The 18,855-nt window shown below is 48.7% G+C and overlaps 1 protein-coding gene across 7 annotated transcripts in view; it reads right to left on the reverse strand.

Moving 5' to 3' along the window:
• camkk1a (calcium/calmodulin-dependent protein kinase kinase 1, alpha a) overlaps positions 1-18,855 on the reverse strand; it is a 208,279-nt gene that overhangs the window by 115,884 nt on the left and 73,540 nt on the right. For 4 of the 7 annotated variants that reach the window (XM_073053839.1, XM_073053840.1, XM_073053838.1 and 1 more), the window contains 3 exons: positions 10,391-10,438; positions 8,947-9,000; positions 6,107-6,158 (listed from right to left, as the gene is read on the reverse strand). In XM_073053839.1, the coding sequence (XP_072909940.1) occupies positions 6,107-6,158; positions 8,947-9,000; positions 10,391-10,438 (154 nt within the window). Of the gene's footprint in view, positions 1-6,106; positions 6,159-8,946; positions 9,001-10,390; positions 10,439-11,769; positions 11,843-12,100; positions 12,140-12,308; positions 12,330-18,855 lie in introns of those variants that run through there. The other 3 variants (XM_073053845.1, XM_073053844.1, XM_073053842.1) reach the window with 3 other exon arrangements.

Genomic DNA, 18,855 nt, shown 5'->3' on the forward strand with positions numbered 1-18,855 from the left:
GGCCACAGAGGAGAGTGGAAATTTCTTCTTGCAGAGTGTTGTAAAATGATTGAATTATATAGAACATGGGCCTAAGGGGGCTCCAAAGCTACAGACAAGCATATTCTGGGGATTTGGAGAATCTGAGGGCATTTTTTTCTTATAGAAGGTGGCTGATAACCGGGAAGTACTACCCATGGAGGTGACTGAAGCAAGTACATTCAGTACAGGCACGGAATAGGCAAGGATACTTTGCCAATGATGGCAAATGGGATTAAGTTGACGATCAGAAAGTGGGAATGTATACGGAATGACAAAGACCCCGCTTCTCTGCTTCTGTCGACTCTATAAATACACTTGATGGTTCAGTTGAGCAGGCAGACGTATCCAATCTCCATCACCAACACCCAGAGGAGATGTTTCAAGGACGTTCTCAAAGTCCCCTTGAGAAAGCTAATGCCTCACTGACTTGCATAGCCAGCTCCAGCAACAAGAGCGAACACTATTCCAGCCCGGTAATGGGAGGAGATGAACTGGAAAGCTGAAGTAAAGATTGAAGGATGTACTTGAAACATCCCTGAATAAGTGCAACTGACACTGAGTGCTCTAGCCACGCCTGCTCAAAGTGCAGGAGTGTCTGAGATGGCACTGAGGCACTCAAGGTTCTACAGTGGCAGGAACACATCATCACCCACTTCCACCCCCTGCCTGGCCAAGGTCAACCTGTATCAATGGTCACCCCCTGCCTGGCCAAGATCATCCTGTATCAATGGTCACCCCCTGCCTGGCCAAGACCATCCTGTATCAATGGTCACCCCTTGTCTGGCCAAGACCATCCTGTATCAATGGTCACCCCCTGCCTGGCCAAGATCATCCTGTATCAATGGTCACCCCCTGCCTGGCCAAGATCATCCTGTATCAATGGTCACCCCCTGCCTGGCCAAGGTCATCCTGTATCAATGGTCACCCCCTGCCTGGCCAAGATCATCCTGTATCAATGGTCACCCCCTGCCTGGCCAAGGTCATCCTGTATCAATGGTCACCCCCTGCCTGGCCAAGACCATCCTGTATCAATGGTCACCCCCTGCCTGGCCAAGGTCATCCTGTATCAATGGTCACCCCCTGCCTGGCCAAGGTCATCCTGTATCAATGGTCACCCCCTGCCTGGCCAAGATCATCCTGTATCAATGGTCACCCCCTGCCTGGCCAAGGTCATCCTGTATCAATGGTCACCCCCTGCCTGGCCAAGGTCATCCTGTATCAATGGTCACCCCCTGCCTGGCCAAGGTCATCCTGTATCAATGGTCACCCCCTGCCTGGCCAAGATCATCCTGTATCAATGGTCACCCCCTGCCTGGCCAAGACCATCCTGTATCAATGGTCACCCCCTGCCTGGCCAAGGTCATCCTGTATCAATGGTCACCCCCTGCCTGGCCAAGGTCATCCTGTATCAATGGTCACCCCCTGCCTGGCCAAGATCATCCTGTATCAATGGTCACCCCCTGCCTGGCCAAGACCATCCTGTATCAATGGTCACCCCCTGCCTGGCCAAGGTCATCCTGTATCAATGGTCACCCCCTGCCTGGCCAAGATCATCCTGTATCAATGGTCACCCCCTGCCTGGCCAAGGTCATCCTGTATCAATGGTCACCCCCTGCCTGGCCAAGATCATCCTGTATCAATGGTCACCCCCTGCCTGGCCAAGATCATCCTGTATCAATGGTCACCCCCTGCCTGGCCAAGGTCATCCTGTATCAATGGTCACCCCCTGCCTGGCCAAGATCATCCTGTATCAATGGTCACCCCCTGCCTGGCCAAGATCATCCTGTATCAATGGTCACCCCCTGCCTGGCCAAGACCATCCTGTACCAATGGTCACCCCCTGCCTGGCCAAGGTCATCCTGTATCAATGGTCACCCCCTGCCTGGCCAAGATCATCCTGTATCAATGGTCACCCCCTGCCTGGCCAAGGTCATCCTGTATCAATGGTCACCCCCTGCCTGGCCAAGATCATCCTGTATCAATGGTCACCCCCTGCCTGGCCAAGGTCATCCTGTATCAATGGTCACCCCCTGCCTGACCAAGATCATCCTGTATCAATGGTCACCCCCTGCCTGGCCAAGACCATCCTGTATCAATGGTCACCCCCTGCCTGGCCAAGATCATCCTGTATCAATGGTCACCCCCTGCCTGGCCAAGGTCATCCTGTATCAATGGTCACCCCCTGCCTGGCCAAGACCATCCTGTATCAATGGTCACCCCCTGCCTGGCCAAGATCATCCTGTATCAATGGTCACCCCCTGCCTGGCCAAGACCATCCTGTATCAATGGTCACCCCCTGCCTGGCCAAGGTCATCCTGTATCAATGGTCACCCCCTGCCTGGCCAAGATCATCCTGTATCAATGGTCACCCCCTGCCTGGCCAAGATCATCCTGTATCAATGGTCACCCCCTGCCTGGCCAAGACCATCCTGTACCAATGGTCACCCCCTGCCTGGCCAAGGTCATCCTGTATCAATGGTCACCCCCTGCCTGGCCAAGGTCATCCTGTATCAATGGTCACCCCCTGCCTGGCCAAGGTAATCCTGTATCAATGGTCACCCCCTGCCTGGCCAAGACCATCCTGTATCAATGGTCACCCCCTGCCTGGCCAAGACCATCCTGTATCAATGGTCACCCCCTGCCTGGCCAAGGTCATCCTGTATCAATGGTCACCCCCTGCCTGGCCAAGACCATCCTGTATCAATGGTCACCCCCTGCCTGGCCAAGATCATCCTGTATCAATGGTCACCCCCTGCCTGGCCAAGACCATCCTGTACCAATGGTCACCCCCTGCCTGGCCAAGGTCATCTGGTATCAATGGTCACCCCCTGCCTGGCCAAGATCATCCTGTATCAATGGTCACCCCCTGCCTGGCCAAGACCATCCTGTATCAATGGTCACCCCCTGCCTGGCCAAGACCATCCTGTATCAATGGTCACCCCCTGCCTGGCCAAGGTCATCCTGTATCAATGGTCACCCCCTGCCTGGCCAAGACCATCCTGTATCAATGGTCACCCCTTGTCTGGCCAAGATCATCCTGTATCAATGGTCACCCCCTGCCTGGCCAAGGTCATCCTGTATCAATGGTCACCCCCTGCCTGGCCAAGATCATCCTGTATCAATGGTCACCCCCTGCCTGGCCAAGACCATCCTGTATCAATGGTCACCCCCTGCCTGGCCAAGGTCATCCTGTATCAATGGTCACCCCCTGCCTGGCCAAGACCATCCTGTATCAATGGTCACCCCTTGTCTGGCCAAGATCATCCTGTATCAATGGTCACCCCCTGCCTGGCCAAGGTCATCCTGTATCAATGGTCACCCCCTGCCTGGCCAAGATCATCCTGTATCAATGGTCACCCCCTGCCTGGCCAAGATCATCCTGTATCAATGGTCACCCCCTGCCTGGCCAAGACCATCCTGTACCAATGGTCACCCCCTGCCTGGCCAAGATCATCCTGTATCAATGGTCACCCCCTGCCTGGCCAAGGTCATCCTGTATCAATGGTCACCCCCTGCCTGGCCAAGATCATCCTGTATCAATGGTCACCCCCTGCCTGGCCAAGACCATCCTGTATCAATGGTCACCCCCTGCCTGGCCAAGACCATCCTGTATCAATGGTCACCCCCTGCCTGGCCAAGGTCATCCTGTATCAATGGTCACCCCCTGCCTGGCCAAGACCATCCTGTATCAATGGTCACCCCCTGCCTGGCCAAGATCATCCTGTATCAATGGTCACCCCCTGCCTGGCCAAGACCATCCTGTATCAATGGTCACCCCCTGCCTGGCCAAGGTCATCCTGTATCAATGGTCACCCCCTGCCTGGCCAAGACCATCCTGTATCAATGGTCACCCCCTGCCTGGCCAAGACCATCCTGTATCAATGGTCACCCCCTGCCTGGCCAAGGTCATCCTGTATCAATGGTCACCCCCTGCCTGGCCAAGGTAATCCTGTATCAATGGTCACCCCCTGCCTGGCCAAGACCATCCTGTATCAATGGTCACCCCCTGCCTGGCCAAGACCATCCTGTATCAATGGTCACCCCCTGCCTGGCCAAGGTCATCCTGTATCAATGGTCACCCCCTGCCTGGCCAAGACCATCCTGTATCAATGGTCACCCCCTGCCTGGCCAAGATCATCCTGTATCAATGGTCACCCCCTGCCTGGCCAAGACCATCCTGTACCAATGGTCACCCCCTGCCTGGCCAAGGTAATCTGGTATCAATGGTCACCCCCTGCCTGGCCAAGATCATCCTGTATCAATGGTCACCCCCTGCCTGGCCAAGACCATCCTGTATCAATGGTCACCCCCTGCCTGGCCAAGACCATCCTGTATCAATGGTCACCCCCTGCCTGGCTAAGGTCATCCTGTATCAATGGTCACCCCCTGCCTGGCCAAGACCATCCTGTATCAATGGTCACCCCTTGTCTGGCCAAGATCATCCTGTATCAATGGTCACCCCCTGCCTGGCTAAGACCATCCTGTCTCAGTGGTCAATGTCACCTCCTGCCTGGTCAAACGACACTGGCTCAATCCTTGCACACAAACTTATAAACCTATATCAAGGTTACCCCTTAGTCTCTGCTACTCCAGTGAAAAGAGCCCATTTACCCATCTTCTCCTTATGGCACATAGCCCCGACTCCGGGCAGCATCCTGGTAAACTCCTTCTGCACTTTAAAACTGTCAAAGACTACAGCACGACATAGGTCAGTTGCAGATATGGGCAGAGAAATGGCAGATGGAGTTTCAGCCACATAAATGTGAGGTGTTGCCCCTCAGTAGGGTAAATGAAAGGAGACAGTACACTGTTAAGGTCAAGACCCTAACAGTGTTGCTGAAGAGACAGATCTCAGGGTTCAAGTTCATAGCTCCTTGAAAGTGGCTACACAGGTCAATAAGCTGGTTAAGGTGGCCTAAGGAATGCTTGCTTTTATTAGTCAAGGCATTGAGTTCAAAAGTCTGGAGGTAACGTTGCAACTTTATAAAACTCTGGTATGGCGACATGAGGAGATTTGCATACAGTTCTGGTTGTCTCACTACAGGAGCGATGTTGGAGCTTTGGAGAGGGTGCAGAAGTGGTTTACCAGGAAGCTGCCTGGTTTAGAGGGCATGTGCTGTCATGAGAGTACGGATAAACTGGGATTGTTTTCTCTGGAGCGTCAGAGGCTGTGGGGAGATCCAAGAGGTTTATGAGATTGAGAGGCACAGATAGAGTGGGCAGGGAGTACGGTATCTGTTTCCCAGGGTTAAAATGTCTGATACTACAGGCCATGCATTGAAGGTAAGAGGGGGAGGTTCAAGAGGGATGCCTGGAATGTGCTGCTTGGTAGAGGCAAATACATTAGAGACTTTAAGAGATGTTTGGATAGGCTCATGGTTGGAAAGGAAATGGAGGGATATGGACATGGTGTGTAGGTAGGAGGGATGAGTCTGGGAGTTCTGATTTGCCTTTTAGCTGGCTCGGCACAACATTGTGAGCCGAATGGCCTGTTGCTGTGCTACTCACAGCCCTCCCAGAATTCCCCTGTGGAATGAGAGGACATGAAGATATTGGTCAAAGCCCCAGAAATCAAATCTTAATAACCATCAAGCCCTGAGGAGTTAGTTATCCACTTCAATACTTTTTTTTAAAGAGGCTCAACTCCACCTCCTCCCTTATCTCAAACTGCCCTGGCATGTTAGCATGCTCCACACTGATCTATTTTCCACAACCTTCCCCTTGCTAAATACTGACACAGCATACCTCCAAACACATGCTCTCTCCTTTATCCTTGAGTGGTCCTATCCTCTCCCTCATTATCGCCTTGCTATTGATGTATGTATAGAATGTCCCTCATGGCTCTCTTAATCCTTCTCGAGTTCTTTTCTATATATTCCTTGAGGGCCTGTTTGATTTCTGCTTGCTAAACATTCCTTCTTGTTTAATTTCACCACCAGTGTTTTCTTCAGCGCTGAAAGGCTACCAACCCTATCGCATGATTCTGTTGTTACAGGCTGATGTCCAAACACCAAATGCCTGCAATCAGGCAAATTGGATCAGAATTCACACGTGAAAATTGACTGTCATCAGGAAAACAACTCACGTGGAAATCCTTGCTGCTTCATCAACTTTTTTTTGGAAAGTACCTTCATGGCCTGGGGAGAAAAGGTATTTCTGTTACCAACAAGGGCTTTTACCTAAAACACCATCTAAGTTTCTGTTGAACATGAGTAAAGATATAATATCAAGGAATTAGACTTAACAGATTCACAAAATCTATAGAGTAAATAGCAAAGCCGAATTGCTTGGATCATATTTAAAGGATGAAACATATTCTGGTCAAAAAAGCCCACAGGACTGTGAGATTCTGCCCACACACTGCCATGTTCTTGGGACACAGGGCAAGGTGTGATATCCAGGCTGCAGGGAGAGTCCTGACAACATCAGACCCTCCCAGAGAAGGCAGCAAGTTTGTTAAGGAATGAAACAAAACAGGTTTCACAGCAAGAGTCTGGAACCTGTTCCATATTTCATGGGTCTACCCAAAACAAGATGGTGATTGCAAAGGTCTATCACTCTAACCTCACCACGTATCATTGTTTTGAATTATTTACCTAAACTTGTCAACAAAGGGAACAATGCTTCTACAAACAGACCTATCTCTCTCGTGATCATTACCTGTAAATACTTCTGGTAATTAGTGATTCCTGAACTACTGAAATTCTCTGTCCTGGAGAGTGTGGCATGAAAAAGACGGTAGTTCATTGTTCAGGGGATTGCATGGTAGCATCGCAGTTAGCACATCAGTTTATCGGATCATCGGAGTCCAATTCCCACTGTAAGGAGCTTGTACATTCTTCCCATGACCACATGGGTTTCCCCCAGGTGCTCCAGTTTCCTCGCATGTTCCCAAAAGACAGACGGTTAAGGTCAATGAGTTCTGTTATGTTAGTACCACCACAATCCCTGCTGATTTGATTTGATGTCGATGATGCACATCCCTGTATGATTCGATGTACATGTGACAAAGACAGCTAATCTTTATCTTTGAAAAGCTATGGGGAACCAACACACAGGAGAAAATGAGGCCTGGACAGAACTGAATGGAGCAACAGGCTGGGCTTGCCGTGAGCTACTCTGACTCCGATTTTCTGTTCCATTTTCCCCATCAGATATCAGTCTTTGTAACTCAGCCCAGTACATAATTCATTTATGTATTTATTCAGAGACACAGTGTAGTGTAGCCCTTCCGGCCTCACCACCCTAGCAACCCCCAAAGTTCAAAGTACATTTATTGTCAAAGTACATGGATAAAATACTGAGATTCCTTTTCTTGTGGGCATACTCGATATGGAATATGTAATAGAATAATAACTATAACAGAATCAACGAAAGACTACACCAACTTGGGCATGCAGCCAGTCCGCAAAAGAAAACAAACTGCATGTATAAAAAGAAAGAAATAATAAACAAATAGATAGATAGATGATAGATAAATTAATAGGCAATAAATATTGAGACCATGAGATGAAGAGTTCTTGAAAGTGAGTCCATAGGTTGTAGGAACAGTTCTATGATGAGGCAAGTGAAGTTGAGTGAAGTTACACACACACAAAAGGCTGGGGGAACACAGCAGGCCAGGCATCATCTATAGAGAGAAGCACTGTCGATGTTTCGGGCCGAGACCCTTCATCAGGACTAACTGAAAGGAAAGATAGTAAGAGATTTGAAAGTAGTGGGGGGAGGGGAAAATGCAAAATGATAGGAGAAGACCGGAGGGGGTGGGATGAAGCTGAGAGCCAGAAAGGTGATTGGCAAAAGTGATTCAGAGCTGGAGAAGGGAGAGGATCATGGGATGGGAGGCCTCGGGAGAAAGCAGGGGGATGGGAGCACCAGAGGGAGATGGAGAACAGGCAGAGTGATGGGCAGAGAGGGAGAAAAAAAACAAACAACTAAATATGTCAGGGATGGGGTAAGAAGGGGAGGAGGGGCATTAACGGAAGTTAGAGAAGTCAATGTTCATGCTATCAGGTTGGAGGCTACCCAGCTGGTATATAAGGTGTTGTTCCTCCAACCTGAGTGTGGCTTCATCTTGACAGTAGAGGAGGCCATGGATAGACATAGCAGAATGGGAATGGGATGTGGAATTAAAATGTATGGCCACTGGGAGATCCTGCTTTCTCTGGCAGACAGAGCGTAGGTGTTCAGCGAAACGGTCTCCCAGTCAGACACACAGACTGGGAGACCGTTTCGCTGAAAAGCAGACTGGGACTTTGCAAGACTAACCACTACTTTACATAATTCATTGGCTGGAAGATCAGTGGGCTGCTCACCTTGTTCCCCAGAAATGACATCACTATATTCAATCTACACCGCGTGCCCAGCCTCAGTTACAGCACTGAAGCAGAAAAGAGATAGGCAAGATTAAACAGCAGCTTCAGAAGTAAATGGCTAGTCTGCTGGACATTATGGTAACTCTGAATGGGACTAATTGGGATATCTTACAGCAGCGAATCTTTAACCAGTCCACACGGTAATGTAATGTGCACAGCACAAGGATATGGTAAAACAGGTTGCCTGAGGATTTCAGAAACTTCAGTATGCAAATCATTTCCAGAGAGAAAAAAGATCTTATGTCAGCTCAAATACTTTCCCAACTAGTTTGTTTTGTTCAGAGATGCTCAGCATTAATGAGAGGTTATAATCACAGTAAACACAAAGGAATCTACTGACTTGGTATCAAACCCTCTGACAACTTATACTCAGCGTCCTCGGTGTCTGCAGACAACATTCCCATGTCCACAACATTGATCCAGATGGTCCATTCTGAGGTTGTTCGATCCTACTAGACAAAAGTATGTTGTATCTACTCCTCTCTACAGCTGGGAAGATCATTCAACACCCTCCACTTCAGGAACAGAAACTTATCTCCAGTTTACTCACATAATGCTTGTCATCATTCTCATTGTAGGCCAGCTTCACAACGCCATAGGACCCCTGTCAACAAACCAAAGTTCAAGTTAGTCATCCAATGAAATCCGCAGGGGCAGAGGAAGAACATGCAGAAATGTGTAAACCCCAGCCGTTCCACGGGGCTGGAGTTCCACAGTCCTGTTCCAGACTAAAACATTGGAGAGCATGAGCTGAGGTTGGGATCTGAGTATCCCCAAACTTCTGGGTGGGGGGATTTAGGATTAAGCCCACTAGGGAAGTTCTCAGAGACAATGACAGTGAAAAGTCTTGTACAAGGGTAGAGACATGGACTGGGGTGACACAGTGGTCAGCACAACATTTTACACTGCCAACAGCCTGGGTTCAATTCCCACCACTGTCTAAGGAGTTTGCATGTTTTCCTTGTGACGTGTGGGTTTCCTCTGGGTGCTCCGGTTTCCTCTATCCAAAGATAGACCAGTCTTTGTAAGTTGTCCCATGATGAGGCTATGATTAAATTAGGGGATTACAGCTTGAAGGGTTGCGAGGGCCTATTCCGCACTGTACTTCAATAAATCGTTAAACAAAATGCTGGAGGAAGTCAGCAGGCCAGGCCATCTACAGAAAGGAACAAACAGTCAATGTTTCGGGCTGAGAGCCTTCGTCAGGACTAGAAAGGAAGGGGGAACAAGCCAGAATAAGAAGGTGGGGAGGAGAGTGGTACGAACTAGAAGCTGTTGTTCCCACTCTGGCTCCCCCTTGCTTCTTCGTGTGGCCCTCAGGTTCTGTCTAGGGAAGACAACCTCTAGCTTCGCCAAACATGTCAGAGTGAGGTGTGGATGCTGTGTGATGTGATCCCGTTACAAATCAGTACCATGAAATAACAGACAGTACACCGCATACAATTAAACCATTTAGCTTTATAATTCTTAATTTGACCAAAGGATTAGTAAAGAAAAGCAAAAAAAAAAGAAAAGGGGCCATTTTAATGAAATAGTCTAATGTGCCCAAGTTGGAGCTCCTGGTCTCCCTTTCACCGATCCTCCATCGATCTCCCCGGCTTCGTCGACTCCCAGCCCCTCTCCATCTCCCACCGAACAAAAGACCCAGATCACCTTGGTGTCAGGCACACAGCACCCTTTATTTATCTCTAACCATAACCCAAACACTGCTTCTACAGAAAGGCGTTTACACCAACAGTGAAACCTTTCCCACTCTCATCTCCTCCTGTTCATGTGCTCATGCCCACAGGGGGAGGGTGGAGCCCGGTGAACCCCCATGCCACATTATTCAATGCGCCATTAGCTTCCTCTGCTGCCTCCCAACCTTGAGCAGTTCCAAAACTGAACAAAAGGAGAGCCCTACTTAGTCTACAAAATCCATCCCTGGGAAAAGAGAGAGAGGCACCACAAACCAGCTCACGCAGAGACTTAGACTTGGGGCGGGCTTGTATTACCTTTCCGATCTCAGTCTTCAACTTATATTGGTTCAAACGCATGCAGTCCTAGAGAGAAAAGAGAACAAAAGTTAATGGAGTTTATCTTGGACTTTTGCATTTTAGCAGAAGAAAACAAGACCAATCAATTTACTCCTGTTCAGCCCACACTTGTACTAGAGAGACATTGAATGTTAATCTGTTCGGAATCTTCAAAACTAAAAGATGAAAGCAACACAGGCAAAATGCTGGAGGAACTCAGCATGCCAGGCAGCATCTGTGGAAAAGATGGAAGACCAGCTTTACTTCTATGGAATGGCGTTTATGGATTTCCTCTGCCCTGTCCAGGACGTGAAACAGGACGCTGTTACTGATCCTCGACTATATCTGATAGGCGCTCAGAAGAAATTCTGTGAAACACCGTTAATTTAGTAACCCAATCTTCTGAAATCTCAGTGGGTCAGCGTTTGGATCGCCAATACTCCCTCAAAACTCTCCGGAGCCCTGTTTCCCACACTTCTTTTAAATTCACTAGGGCTTCACTTCCCGCACTTCCGCGCTGTGTTTACAGAGAATGGTGCGAAAAACAAAAATGCCGTGAGTGCCAGTTGTGTGGGCGAAAATGCCTTGAGGTCAAAGGGAAATAGCAAGACTGGTTCAAGCTGATAGTAACAACCACTCGTTACAACAGTGGTGTGCAGAGAGCATCAACACGGCAAACCTTGGAGTGGATGGTGTGCAGCCGCAAAAGACCACACTTGTGACTACTGAGTGCAAGCAGGGGCAACATCCAACAGACCAGAAAACCTGTTGCTATGGCACCAAAGCCCAGAGGAGTTTCAGCGTTCTAGCGTAATTGCCAAACATGGGAGTGTGTTAAAAAGAAAACCCACTCCTTAAACTAACGGATGGCTTCGCACTGCGCAGGTCGAGGAAGGACGTTCGAATCTCCTATGTGCCCCCCAACTTCTCTCTAGTTGTTGACTGGATTTCCTGCGCGACACAATGCCCACGGCGCAATAACTTTGCTTTGTCCACCTGCCGGTATGTCGGGAATGTGATAAATCACCCGTTCTAAATTGCAGAGAGCGCTCGTTCACATAACTCCCCGCAGAATTTGACTCCCAAAATCCAGGTAGTTCATTTGGGTATTGCCTGCAGGGCGTCCAATGTTACCGAGTCCGGTACGGCTCCGTACAGTCAACCTGGGCTTTTCTAGTCAATGAACTTCTCTTTTGCCATTTAGGAATCTGGGTGACCCATCGGCCTGCCCGATCTCCCCGCAATTTTCCCAGCTCAGGGCAAGTCCCGGATCAGTAACAAACTAATGTCTGGGAACATCGAGCCATAAGAGTGAACCGCCTAAGCCCCGCTCTGTACAAAAGCAAACAGCACCTTACCATTACAAGTTTGCGGTGGAAGTCCTGGTGCGAGTGTTGGAACCGGCAAAACAACCCGGCGTGGAGAGCACAAGCCCCGCCCCGCCTGCGCAAACCCCCACCCACAACTACTTCGCAGCAGCGGCGACGAGAAGTTTGATGACAAGGAGTGCAATTTAGCTGGCTAACAATGGCAGATATTTAACTGCCCCCCCCCCTTCCCAAGGGAGGTTTATTCAGTGATTCCTGGGTCACATCATTACAATGTTGCATGAATCACACTATTTACAGTCAATAGCTTCAAATTACAACGGGGGACCCACTGTCCCAGAAACCCCCCACAGGTACCGACCGTATCATGCGCCTTTTCCTGGGGCACCCCGGCACCAGCATAACCCGGAAGAGGAGCAGCCAACCTCCGTCTGGACGCATGAATGGCCACACTGGCCAGGCCCAGGAGCAAACCGACCAGGCGATCCCCCGAAAGAACCGGCCCTCCCGCCGAAGTTCCCCCTCAGATACTCCGATTGCAGCCGCAACCTTTCACACTCCGTATCTACCTGCTACCTCGACTCCTCTCGGATTGCTACGCCTCTGCGCACCGGGGAACTTTTCACCCCGATGTGAAGGTAGATTCCCATGTCAAGCGACCTTCGTGGAGGCGGGGGTACTGCTGAGGACTGCAGTAGGAGGAATGGGAGAGGGGGAAAGTGGGAAAGAAAAGGAGGGATGGAATGAGAGAAAGAGGAGCGGATAGAGAGAGATAGTGAATTGCGGTTGGAGTTAGAGAGAAGGTGGGAAATTAGGGTTTCCGCTGCCTGCTGGGTTTTTAATTTGGATTCTGCTACCTTCTGGTTTATTGTATTCCTACTGAATGTTAACTGGATTTTTAAATGGAGTTCAGCTGTCCGATGCATTTTCAATGGGGTTCAGATTTTTCATAACGGGTACAGACAGGTCTGCTGGGATTTTATACGAAAAGGTTCAGCCTTTCCCCACAGTGCGTGCAGCTAGCTCCTTGTGTAAGAGCTGAGCTGTATCCCCGCGTCTTCAGCCGCCTGTTGGGACCTTGCATCCTGAAACCATCAGTCTGATTTTCGTGCTAAACTCTCTGGCCATCGTTTACCATTTTCCTTCCCGATGCTCAAACATTCATTCCCACTGAAGTAGCCGGTCAGCCCAGCGTGTTTCAGTCACAGCTGGTAATACATTTAAGAAAGAAATCACATGTGGCTTCCAGCAACACAGTCCAAGGAATTGGACTGCTTTCCAATTCAGCAAAGGATTACCAAGAAATTGATGACAGCAAAAATGAAGTAGGAGAGTGAATCAGTGGGGAACATTAAAACCCGAAGTGCAGGAGGTTCTGTGCATCAGTCAATTGAAAAAGAGCAGCAAATGGCAAAGTTGGCTCACGTACAGACAGGAAACAGGCAGTTTATAGTGGGTGATAAGGAAATGCCAGAACAATTAAACAAAGATTTTGTGCCTGTGGTCAAAGAGAAGGCAGAAGGATTGGAGCAAGAGGGTTTAGGGCGGGTGATGTAAAGGGAATAGGACAACCGATGACCCCAAGACTTGATGATCGATATGGTAGAGGTCCAAGAGAGACCATTCACACACTGGCCAATGTTTTCCAAAACGATATAGGTGGTGATTAAAATCCTGAAGATCAGCAGGAAGCCAATCTGATCTGACTACTTTAAGAAGTGAAAAAGCAGGGAACCCCCGACCAGGAGCAAAACACACAAAATGCGAGACGAGGGCTTCCCAACCTGGGGTCCACATACCTCTCGGTTGATGGCAGGGGTCCGTGGCATAAAAAAGGTTGGGAACCCATAATAGAGGAGCTCACAGAAAACCAGCATCTAGGGAGGAAAATGAGTAGATGGTATTTCCTGATGAGACCCTTCATCTAGACTTGTTGGATCCTTCATCCAGATCTGCTAGCCTGACATTGTTGGTTGAGAAGATGGTGAAATCTATAATACAGGATGTAAGCTCACGAAAACAGCAATAACACTTAGTAGATACAATGTGAATTTATGAAATCATCTCTGATAATCTAAAAGGATGTCTCTCTATTCTGAGGCTGTGTCCTCTGGTCTTAGACTCTCCCACCACTGGAAACATCCTCTTCACATCCACTCTATTGAGACCCTTCACCATTCTATAAATTTCAATGAGGTCACTTCTCATTCTACTGAATTCCAGTAAATACAAGTCCAGTGCCATCAGACTTCCCTCAACACTCTACATCTGACAAGCCGTTCAAACCTGGAATCGTTTCCGTGAACATCTTCTGAACCCTCTCCAGTTACAGCAGATCCTTTCTAAGATGAGGGGCCAAAACTGCTCACAATACTCCAAGTGAGGCCTCACCAGTGCCTTATAAAGCCTCAACATCACATCCCTGCTTTTATATTCTCGACCTCTTGAAACGAAACCTAATATTGCATTTGTCTTCCTGACCACAGATTCAACCTGCAAATTAATCTTTAGGGAATCCTGCATAAGGATTCGAGTTCCTTTTTGCCTCTTTTTTTTGTATTTTCTCTCCTTAACAATTGACCCCAACATTTTCCCAACCACTGAGGTCAGACTAACTGGCCTATAATTTTCAGTTTTCTGGAACTATTCCAGAATCTAGTGACTCTTGAAAGATCATTACTAATGCCTCCACAATTTCTTCAGCCACCTCTTTCAGAACCCTGAGTGTACACTCTGGTCCAGGTGACTTATCTACCTTCAGACCTTTCAGTTTCCCCAAGAACTTCACACACTTCATGATCCCTGACAACCAGAACCTCTACCATATTGCTGATGTATTCCACAAATGATGCAAGACACTTACTCAGTTCATCTGCCATCTCCCATTACTACCTCCCCAGCATCATTTTCCAGCAGTCCAATATCCACTCTCACCTCTCTTTTACACTTAACATGGTTACACCTTTCTTAACCCTCAGTTCCACCCATAAAGCCTCACGGGTCAAGTTCTCCAGTCTATCCTGACTGAGGACTGCCGTGACATTTTCCCTTTCCCTCCCCCTTTAATCCCTCCCATTCTAAAGCAGTGGAACCCGGAAACATTGATTTCCCAGTTCTACTCCCTCCTGCAAACCGGTTTCACTAATGGCTACAATGTCCTAATTCGAAGTGCTAAGCCCTGAGCCATTCTGTCTTTCCCTCATCATTCCTTGTTTGAAATAAACACAATTCAGAACATTAATCCCAACATGCTCAACCTTTTGATTCCTGACCTTGTCTGTAGGCTTAGCAACATTTTTCACCACAACCACTCCACTACCTGCTCTGGCGATCTGGTCCCTACTCCCCTGCAACATTAGTTTAAACCCCACCTGGCAGTACCAGCAAACCATCCCTCTAGGGTATTAGCCTGCCTCCAGTTTGGGCAAACTGTCTGTTCTGTTACAGGTCCCACTTTCCCTAGATCCAAAAATCTGAAGCCCTCCCTCCTGATACCAACACCCTGGTCACGTGTTGAACTGAACAATCTGCCCATTTCTGACCTCACTAGCATGTGCCATGGGTAGCAATCCTGAGATCACAACCCTGGAGGTTCTGCGCCTAACTCCCTGAACTTGCTTTGCAGGACTTTGTCACCCGTCCTACCCATGTCATTGGTAATGACGTAGGCCACAACCTCTGGCTGCTCACCCTTCCATTTGAGAATGCTATGAACGTAATCTGAGCTATCACTGACCCTGGCACCCAGGGGGCAAAAAACCATCTGGAAATCTTGTTCTTGTCAACAGAGCATCCTTTCTGTTCCCCTAATCAGCGAATCCCTCATCACTACAGCTTACCTCTTCTCCCCTCTTCCCTTCTGAGTCACAGATCCAGACCCAGTGCCAGAGAGCTGTTTGCTGAAGCTTCTCCCTGGTAGGTTGTTCCCCAACCTCCCCCCCCACAACAGTATCCAAAGCAGTATACATCATTGAGGGGACTGGCCACAAGGGTACTCTGCACTGTCTGCCTATTCTCCTCTCCTCTCCTGACAATCACCCAGGTACCTGCCTCCTGCAGCTTAGGGGTGACCACCTCCCTGTAGTTCCTGTCCACTGTATCTCCTCCACATTCTCCCATAAGAGCCAAAGGTCATCGAGCTGCATCTTCAGTTCCTCTAAGGGGCTGCAGCTCAGTGCACTTTGTTCAGATGTAGTTATCAAGGAGACTGGAGATCTCCCAAAGTTCCCACATCTCGCACAAGGAAGATACCACTAACTCTGGACCCATTCACAGTGCACTAGCTAAGTGTTAAAAGAGAAAAAAAAATAGTCGAAATTTACTTAGGATCTCTGCCTGCACTTGCCCAAGCCTATTGACCTAAAGCCAAACCCAAACCACTCTAACACTGGCCCACTCCAACAACGGCTGCTCCACTTACACCTCCTTTCTTTTTATTGGCTCAAACAAGACTCACTCTTGACGAGACTTACAATTTTCAAATGGATACTACCCTACGAGATCTCACTCTCTTACTCACCTCTTCCAGCAGTTAGTTATCCAAGATTGTTTAATGGAAAGGTTTCTTTTATAATGCCTGAGATAGCAGATTTTGGAAAAAGTTTCAGAAATTTTCCACAGCTCAGCTGATGGTCAAAGTTTGACCGATGTTTGTGAGCTGTTTATTGTGGGGTGTGGTCATCTCTGCACTTATTACCACCTCTGGAGAATAGTTTGCTCAGCTTGACGAGGTGGTCTTCACTGCCCTGGTATCTTCACTACAGCTCAGCTTGACGAGGTGGTCTTCACTGCCCTGGTATCTTCAATACAGCTCAGCTTGACGAGGTGGTCTTCACTGCCCTGGTATCTTCACTACAGCTCAGCTTGACGAGGTGGTCTTCACTGCCCTGGTATCTTCACTACAGCTCAGCTTGACGAGGTGGTCTTCACTGCCCTGGTATCTTCACTACAGCTCAGCTTGACGAGGTGGTCTTCACTGCCCTGGTATCTTCAATACAGCTCAGCTTGACGAGGTGGTCTTCACTGCCCTGGTATCTTCACTACAGCTCAGCTTGACGAGGTGGTCTTCACTGCCCTGGTATCTTCACTACAGCTCAGCTTGACGAGGTGGCCTTCACTGCCCTGGTATCTTCAATACAGCTCAATTTGACAAGGTGGTCTTCACCGCCCTGGTATCTTCACTACAGCTCAATTTGACGAGGTGGTCTTCACTGCCCTGGTATCTTCAATACAGCTCAATTTGACGAGGTGATCTTCACTGCCCTGGTATCTTCACTACAGCTCAGCTTGACGAGGTGGTCTTCACTGCCCTGGTATCTTCACTACAGCTCAGCTTGACGAGGTGGTCTTCACTGCCCTGGTATCTTCAATACAGCTCAATTTGACGAGGTGGTCTTCACTGCCCTGGTATCTTCAATACAGCTCAGCTTGACGAGGTGGTCTTCACTGCCCTGGTATCTTCACTACAGCTCAGCTTGACGAGGTGGTCTTCACTGCCCTGGTATCTTCACTACAGCTCAGCTTGACGAGGTGGCCTTCACTGCCCTGGTATCTTCAATACAGCTCAATTTGACGAGGTGGTCTTCACCGCCCTGGTATCTTCACTACAGCTCAATTTGACGAGGTGGTCTTCACTGCCCTGGTATCTTCAATACAGCTCAATTTGACAAGGTGATCTTCACTGCCCTGGTATCTTCACTACAGCTCAGCTTGACGAGGTGGTCTTCACTGCCCTGGTATCTTCACTACAGCTCAGCTTGACGAGGTGGTCTTCACTGCCCTGGTATCTTCAATACAGCTCAATTTGACGAGGTGGTCTTCACTGCCCTGGTATCTTCAATACAGCTCAGCTTGACGAGGTGGTCTTCACTGCCCTGGTATCTTCACTACAGCTCAGCTTGACGAGGTGGTCTTCACTGCCCTGGTATCTTCAATACAGCTCAGCTTGACGAGGTGGTCTTCACTGCCCTGGTATCTTCACTACAGCTCAGCTTGACGAGGTGGTCTTCACTGCCCTGGTATCTTCATTACAGCTCATTTTCCCTATATGTCTGCCTCATATATTGTCTACTTGTATTCCCTCACTAATCTGTCATCCGATTCATTGACACTGGCTCCTCCTTGTTCCTCCTTCTCCACTCACACTACTTTATACAGAGGCCCAAGAACTGTTGTAGCAGTGTGGTACTGTAGTAAGAGCCACTGCCTCTCAGTTCCAGTTTTAATTGTGACCTTGGAACTTGTAAGTGTGCTCTCCAGCTTCCCCTCCGAATGGTGGGAACTTCCTTTGGGTGCTACAGTTTCCTCCCACACCCCAAAGCTGTGTGGGTTTCTGGGTTAACTGGCCGAGTAAATTACTCTGAGTGAGGTGGTGTGGGGAAGGAGCGAGGGAAGTTGACAGGAAAGTGGGTGTGAGTAGAGGATTGCTGTAACTGAGTGTTTGATGTGGATGCAGAACACCAAAGCACCTGTTTTCACGCTGTGAGACCGTGACTCGGTGCTTCTCCATTGGCTGGACAATGAAATCACATTGTAAAGTAACAATTTCCCAGGTGTGGTGTGTTTTGCACTTTTGACCATAGGGATTGGAAATTCTGAGCTGATCGATCCTTTGAAAGGAAGGGGTGATGTGTTGATCAAATACTGTTATGGTGGGTGAATGAGCAGGATCTGTACTCTCTTCATTGACTTGTTCTTCACCCAGATTTCCTCTCCACTCTTCTGTCTTCCCTCTGCCTTCCCCTAACCTCAGCTTCCTTTGCTTCTCCATAGTATTTGTCTTTCATGTTACTGAAACGTTTCATTACATCATCTTCCCTCCCTGCTTACTCAGGTATTAAAGCACTGGAGGAACAGGGAAATAGTGATGGAACTGAATATTGTGCCAGTCTTCATGGTGAAAAGCACAAGCAACATGCCAGAGGTCCCATGGGCAGGAAAATCTAGGATCTGAGGGCACAGCCTCAGAATAAAGAGGCATCCCCTTAAACCTGAAATGAGGAGAGACTTCCTCAGCAGCAGGGTGGTGAATTTGATGAATTTGTCACCACAGAGGGCTGTGGACACCAAAATATTTAAGGCAGAGATTGATACTGTCTTAATGGGGGGGGGGGGGGG

This window comes from Hemitrygon akajei, chromosome 8 (assembly GCF_048418815.1).
Source record: "Hemitrygon akajei chromosome 8, sHemAka1.3, whole genome shotgun sequence".
Classification (NCBI taxonomy): domain Eukaryota; kingdom Metazoa; phylum Chordata; class Chondrichthyes; order Myliobatiformes; family Dasyatidae; genus Hemitrygon; species Hemitrygon akajei.